Raw genomic sequence first — 7,500 nt, forward strand, 5'->3', positions numbered from 1 at the left:
TCTGTGATCTCTGACCTCGGTGTGTCCGCCCCCAACAGGAATTCTGTGTGTGTGTGTGTGTGTGTGTGTGTGTGTGTGTGAGAGAGAGAGAGAGAGAGAGAGCGCTTACAGAAATTGTAGTCATAGACTTTCTTAGGCAGGCTGTAAATGACCCTTTTTTTGCTTTTTATTATATCCTACAGCTGTATCCTGCTTTTTGTTGTGTTGTGTATTTTTTTTTATATTATTTTTTTTTTTATCAATATACACATATATGACTATGTTCAGACCTTCAGCTTGGGTGCTCAGGTCATTAAAAGACTCCAAAACACATAGCTGTTCTTTTGTTTTCATACTTTTATGCAACTTCAGTGAATTTTCATGAATTTTTCGGTTCTTGATATTTTTTTTTTGCTCTTTTACGCTTAAATTTGTAAAGACAAAAATTTTTTTTTTTTAGAACCAGTTTGGTTTCTTTACTGAATTACAAATAGCTTTCTAAAGTGTTTTTAGTGCATTTTGCTGCTCATAGAGCGCCACTTTGTCTGCCTCCCTGACTGCATATGTAATGAATATAAAGACATTTATCTGTGTTTGAGGACCATTTAATAAATCCTGCACATGTAACTCAGTCATCTCAGTCATCACTACTGTCATCACCATGCAGATATATTCACCTCTTCCAACAACAGCTTTACTTAACATGCGTTCATATGACACCTTAATTGCACACAGATGAGCTAATTATGACTTCTGATGGCAAATGATATAGAAGTTTCACAGCAACGAGGGTGATTACTCTTCAGTCGGTTGTTTCTAAATATGTTGGCAAACAATATTGATTTTCATTGATCTTTAATATTATAGGCTTTTTTTTTTGTGTGTGTAGATTTGTGATATAGAATTCTAGGTAAGGTTGAAACACTGCAAAATGTGGAAAAGTTCAAGGGGTAAATACTTATGCAAAAATCTCAGTTTGCCTGCTCTATAATGGTTGCTTGGGCTGCATCAAGATGCATTAATGCATGCGCTTTTCGTGTCTGACATCGTATGTATAATGTTTGGGTGCAGCCGTATTGTAGAGTTGGATGAATCATCAGTGAACTCATGATATTCTCTGGATAGTGGACTATATTGTTACCCAGACTGCACCATAAATCCAGTGCATGTTCTACTATCACACTACAGTACTACAACACATTGCATTGTTTCTTTCTTTCTTTCTTTCTTTATTTTTTTCACCTTCCAGCTCGAAGTTTAATTCTCAGGATGCTAAGGCTTTATGTATAAATGAAATATAGACACGATGTTTAACAACCACTAAAGCCAACATGTACTTCGTCATAAATTTAATACAGGACATTGCTTTAAAATTCCACTGGCTTGTTGCTAGGTAATGTGCAACGCTTGACGTGTAATGGTGGGTCAGGATGCCGTATTATTACTAGCCTCTGGATTCAGTCTGCTGTACTCATTGCTTTATTTCAAGCTTTGTATAGAAAATAGCCAATGTGTGATTAAGGGAGCAATTTTAGATATAGTAACAAATTGTTCAAATTGTGTATCTGGTCACCGCCATAATCTTTGTGAGGGAGGAGATGACAGTAATTTACAAAGTATGTCTCATACGGTTCTGATTATATGTGTATTCAGTGCTGTTCACTCTGATCGCTCCAGGCCAGGGGTGTCTAAATTTATCCACAACGGGCTGCTGTAGGTTCAAACAGGAGCTACACCTGAGTCCATCAGTTTAGTCGGTTGATTTTGGCTTTCAAAATGTTATGAGCTGTGACTTCTGCTTGTCGCTGTTGGAATAAAATCTTGCATCCACATCAACCCTGGATAACCTAGATAAGATCAGAACACTCCTGCTCCATGTTTATAGATTGTTACTATGTGCTCCAATAATGCTGTCATCTTCTACTTCTAACTCTATCCTCGTCATCCTCTACTCTCACATCAATTACCTTCATGTCCTCTTTTAACACATCCATATATCTCCTCTTTGTCCTTCCTCTTGACCTCTTACCTGGCAGCTCCATCTCCAACATCCTTCTAGCAATATAACCATCTCCATTATCTGTACATGTCCAAACCATCTCAATCTAGTCTCTCTACCTCATTCTCCATCTCTGCCTCATTCTCCATCTCTGCCTCATCCTCCATCTCTGCCTCATTCACCATCTGCCTCATCCTCCATCTCTGCCTCATTCTCCATCTCTGCCTCATTCACCATCTGCCTCATTCTCCATCTCTGCCTCATATTCACACTGACGATTCTCATGTTTAAGTTTGGCACGTTTTACACAGGATGCCCTTACTGACGCAATCCTCTGTATTTATCTGGGCCTGGGACCGGCACAGAAATCACTGGCTTGCGACCCCTGTGGCTCTAAAAATGCTGTAATTATCTACAATTTTCAGTTGCTAAACAGCCCCTTAAACAGCATGATATAACTTAAGTGGAAGTGGTAGCTCAGTGGTTAAGACGTTGAACTACTGATCGAAAGTTTGTAGATTCAAATCCCAGGACCACCAAGCTGCCAGTTCTCAGGCATTGAGCAGGGTTCTTAACCCTTAAGTTTAAGCTGTAAGAAAATTAGATCAAATGTTAGTCACTCTGGATAAAGGTGGCATCTAAATGCAGTAAATGTAAATATTAAATTGATTAAAGATGATATTGTATGGCCTGAGAGAGACACCTGGGTTTTAGCCCAATTAGTTGATTAATTAGTTAATATATACTATTAAACCAGGGGGCACAATATCTCAGCGGTTTGCTCTGTGTACTCCGGTTTCCTCTCTCAGTCCAAAGACATGCTCTGTAAGCCGATTGTCATGTCTACATTGTCCGTAGGATGTGAACGGGTATGTGAGGGTGTGCGAACACATGGTCCAGGTCCCCTGGGATAGACTCCAGTTTCCCCACAAAGCGTTTAAGGCTCCTGGTTGTTAATCGGAGGATCAGGGTTCAAGCCCCAGCACTGCCAAGCTGTCACTGTTGGGCCCTTGAGCAAGGCCCTTAACCCTCACTGCCCCAGTGGTGCTGTATCATGGCTGAACCTGTGCTCTGTCCCCAACCTCCAGACTTGGGATATGCGAAGAAAGACTTTCTCTGTCCTGTGATGCACATGTGACAAAATATAGACGACTTCTTCAGGAACCGAAAATGGATTACTTTAATCTCATCGTACGTTTTTCTACATTATTAAAAGGTCTACACTGTGATGCTTATGAAGTCGTGTGTTTGTTTTTAATGCTATTTTGGTCTCGCTTCCTCCCCCCGTATTGCCATTAGTAGGTTTCCCTGAGTATGTTCACCTGTTTCTTGTTTCCACTTGATTTATACCCTCCGTATTGCCGTATCTCTTTACGAAGGCTCACTGCACGGTTGCATCCGTTTTGAGTTCGCTGTTCTACACGTCTTGTTGTTTATGACCCTGCTCTTGTTTCTTGTTTTGTGAGTATGGATTCTTTCTCATTTAAACCTGTCTGCCTGTGTTCTGACCTTTTGATAATAATTCTCAGATTCTTTAATGCTGAGCGTATCCGCTTGTGTACATGCATGCTGTACAGAATCGCAAAAATGTGTGGGTGCATGGTGTGTTAGATCACATATTAAGAAAATAACAGATTATTGACTTTTCCTAAACTGCAGGTTTTCCTAAATCAGCTTATTTAAGTTAAAAAATGTTGGATAAATTGGCAGCATTTAGGCTTATCAACACTAGCTGGTATATTTAGCAGTAATAGCAGACAGGTGTGTGTGTGTGTGTGTGTGTGTGTGTGTGTGTGTGTGTGTGTGTGTGTGTGTGCGCTCGCTCGCTCTCTGTGATTTGCAGTGAGTCTATATGCAGTGCTAATGAGAATGAGTTGTTTATGTGAAGTGGTTGTAAGTGTGAATGACTCTGTGAAAGCAGGTGTGAAATCACACACCGCTGTTCTTCATGTCACAGCGAGGTGTGTGTGTCTGTGTGTGTATAAGCGTACATCAGCCCTGTGACTCGTGCATGTCATGTTTATGACTAGTTCAGAGCACTTGCCTTATTTACTACATTTGTTGCTTCTATCTGTGCTAAAGCTGAATAAACACACCTAACACACCCCACACACTGACCGCTGCACTAACGATCATCTCTAGCCTGCGTGTCACCAAATGATCCACATTGAGGAAGTGTTTAATGTAAAAATAATAACTGCATCATGTGGCTGTTATCAGTCACGTTTTATTTTAGCTCACTTCTAACTAGCTAACTTTACAAACAAAAACATATATTTTAACAGGAGAAACGTAAAATTATTATTATAGCGTAACAAAAAAAAGGTAAGAGTAGAATAAAAATTAAAAATAGAATTATCTATAGAATCAAATGGAAAAATGTATAGAAAACGCACACATAGATATAAAAAATGTAATTAAATTTAATAAAATCTATTTAATCTGTGATAAAACCTACTAAACTGTCATTAACATCAGCACCATAAAATCCACCAAAATGTTCATTATTAAATAAATATATTTTGTCGAATTTGTTGAGCAGCATTAATAAGTTAATAAGACAACGACAAAAGTCCAAGTGACTAAAATAAACAGGAAAAGTAAACAGCCTCCATATCAGCAATTACACATTTTAATAAACCAGATCTGTTGTTACTATAGAAACAATACCATATTAGAAAGAAGACATTAATATAATCCTTCATCTGATAGAATCAAGAATTTAACCACCATCTAAGCAAAATGTCATAATTTAACGTTAAAAAAGAAATACGTCAAATAATACTCAATATGAATAAAACTACTAATAGTATCTAATAATAAAAATATTAATAGTCTCTAATAATAATCTTGAGTTATTGCTTATGTCTATGCCTTTGAAGGGTTTTTCTGTTGCTGTGGAGTGCAATGTGGAGTGCTGTGTGAGTAGGGCATCATCATGATTGTGACACTCTGTTCTACAGTTATTAAAGTATCCGTGTGTTTTGTTCTGTTTAGAGACGATACATCGGCACATGCACCACTACGAGGTGGAGTACTTGCAGTTCGCCTTCCGCTGGATGAATAACCTGCTGATGAGAGAGCTTCCTCTGCGCTGCACCATCCGACTGTGGGACACCTACCAGGTAACACATTACTATTGGCTGACGGAGCATGTAATTGTTAGTCTGTGGGTAATAGCGGCGACGGCATTTGGTTTCGTGTAGCGTCACTGATGGTTTAGGTGAATTCGGAGTACAATAGTACTTATTACACATGACCTGCATTCATATGTGTGGAGCAATTAGGATACAGCTGCTCACGATGAACCGGATGAAAAAACACCATCCATCAGCTAAAAAAGAGTTAATAGAATTAATACATTTCTGTGCTCCTAAACACCAAGTGTGTAGGAGATAAAAAAATAACGTTACACGTTTTCGAAACAGTTTGTTTAGACGAATCAGGGGACTTTGTACAAAAAGTACTGTTTATTCTCTTCTAAACTAAGAGATTTCGAATCGTAGTTGTTTTTCTCTTCTACTTGCGGTCATGTAATGCAGCATAGGCAGAAATTTGTTCCCAAATATTCTGACCACACCAGCAAAATCCTGTACCTGAAATTCTCACTATTTAGGATGTACAGTATGTTCCTTTATTGAAATATAATGAAATGTTCTGTGGGATAAATGACACTGTGTATGGGTTATTTAATATCTGAATATTTTGACCTACTGCATGGTTTAGTGGAGATGTGGAGGTTCACCTTCTTCAGGGGAATCTGTGATAACAAAGTAGAGAGACACGTCAGGGTATGGTACAGTTTTTACACTCGCACACAGATGTTCTCTATCTTCCCTTCCGGCAGCCTTTTTATATTCCTCCTGACGAGCCGTGCACACTCGAGTCTCCTTGGCTTTTGTTGTAGTTGCAGTCGCTATCTGTGCTACTCGTAGCATGGCTGTCCTTGGGGCTGACGTTAAGCAAGCGGCTATTTGGGGAAATAATTACCATATCAGGGAAAGTCTCTACAAGCTTCAGTCTGTGTAGTACATTTTTTTATATTCTACGGCTCTTGTGTTTTTTATCATTGTACAGAATAAATTCTTTTAAAGATCTAGCTTGAGGTTTGAGAGGTTAATGGACTACGAGAGGGAATACCTGATGCTCTGGAGTCATCTAATATGCAGCATTTCTGCTTCTTTGAAATAAACAATCTTTAATAATAAGGCTCCTGAGTGGCACGACAGAAAAGCATTCAAACTATTGCACAGAGATCACGAGCTTGAATCCGAGAGAGTTAAATTGGCCACTCTCTGGGTGGATGTGATGACACTTTCTATCTCTACTGTCACTCACAGTGTCACTAGGCAGTTGCTGTGAGAGCTGTGAGCTCACACATGCAGAAGGAGCTGGGTAGTGCTTTCCTCCTGGCTGGGTAGTGCTTTCCTTAGTTATACCACCCCGGGATCTAGTATGAGCGGCAGGTTAAATACTTGTCTGCATCCACATGTCCTGGAGATGTGGTGGCCTTCACCCTCTCCGATTGGTGGCTGAGACTAAATTAGGCAGAAAATCATAGGGGGAAAAAAAACAACCTTTTAACATTTAATAATAAACAGGTTTATAAATTCTTCATCGTTTTGATTTGTTTCAGCTTTAAAGCAAATTCCACTTTTTATATAAGCACAGAAATGACACCAGAGGCTTTAGCGTGTGTAAAGCAACAGATCAATCTCCCTTTCTCTGGGTGAGCAATAGAGCAATAGAGCAGAGGGCTCTGAAAGGCCAGCTCCTTTACTTTATAGCTGCTGTTCTTGAATTCTTGAATGAGTTACTCCCTTCAAATTTTATATGGTTCTATTAATCCCTGCTTTTAATTGATGTAATTTGTCTATGTTGACTGACTGACCTCTTTTACAGAACTTGCAGATCTGGGATAACTGAGCCGATATGTGTATTAGTGACTCTCGATTCAGCATACAAATTTTTATACTCCTTATATAACACACTAGTATTAAAGGACAGTTTTTAGCATCTGCGTTATTTCAGATGCACTCAACATGCAGCCAGTGTCTGAGCGGTCCGTAACGCACCACTGCCGTCGTTCTTTAACGTGGTCCGTTTGCAGCAGGAAGACACTGAGATTCTGTGCAGGTTAACGCCACAGTCAAGAGAGACTCTGCATAAAGCAGTCACATCCGTAAATAACCACAGATTACTTATGATGTAATGAATGATTGAAATGTTGACAATGCGTGTGCATTAGCATGTCTTTACTCATCCATGTTATGTGCACATTTTTAAAAACGGCGGAATATACGCATAATCCTTCAGGATATATCTGACCTTATCATGTAATCAATAGAATCTTCAAATTGAACGGCATGATATTTATATAATATTAAAAAATAAGTTAAATGTGAACGTGTGTACATTTTATATTGCACACATTCTTAATGAGAGAGGTTTTTTTTTTTTGTGAAATAAACCAATGGCCAAATATACAACTGTGTCCATGGAAGGACTGAAGCAGGCAGTTT

The 7,500-nt window shown here is 39.0% G+C and overlaps 1 protein-coding gene across 3 annotated transcripts in view; it reads left to right on the plus strand.

The window, feature by feature from the left end:
- tbc1d22a (TBC1 domain family, member 22a) overlaps positions 1–7,500 on the plus strand; it is a 148,788-nt gene that overhangs the window by 108,427 nt on the left and 32,861 nt on the right. For all 3 annotated transcript variants that reach the window (XM_060889673.1, XM_060889675.1, XM_060889674.1), the window contains one exon: positions 4,976–5,103. In XM_060889673.1, coding sequence (XP_060745656.1) covers positions 4,976–5,103 — 128 coding nt within the window. The remainder of the gene's footprint in view (positions 1–4,975; positions 5,104–7,500) is intronic.

The sequence above is a fragment of the Tachysurus vachellii genome, chromosome 16 (genome assembly GCF_030014155.1).
Source record: "Tachysurus vachellii isolate PV-2020 chromosome 16, HZAU_Pvac_v1, whole genome shotgun sequence".
Taxonomy (NCBI): domain Eukaryota; kingdom Metazoa; phylum Chordata; class Actinopteri; order Siluriformes; family Bagridae; genus Tachysurus; species Tachysurus vachellii.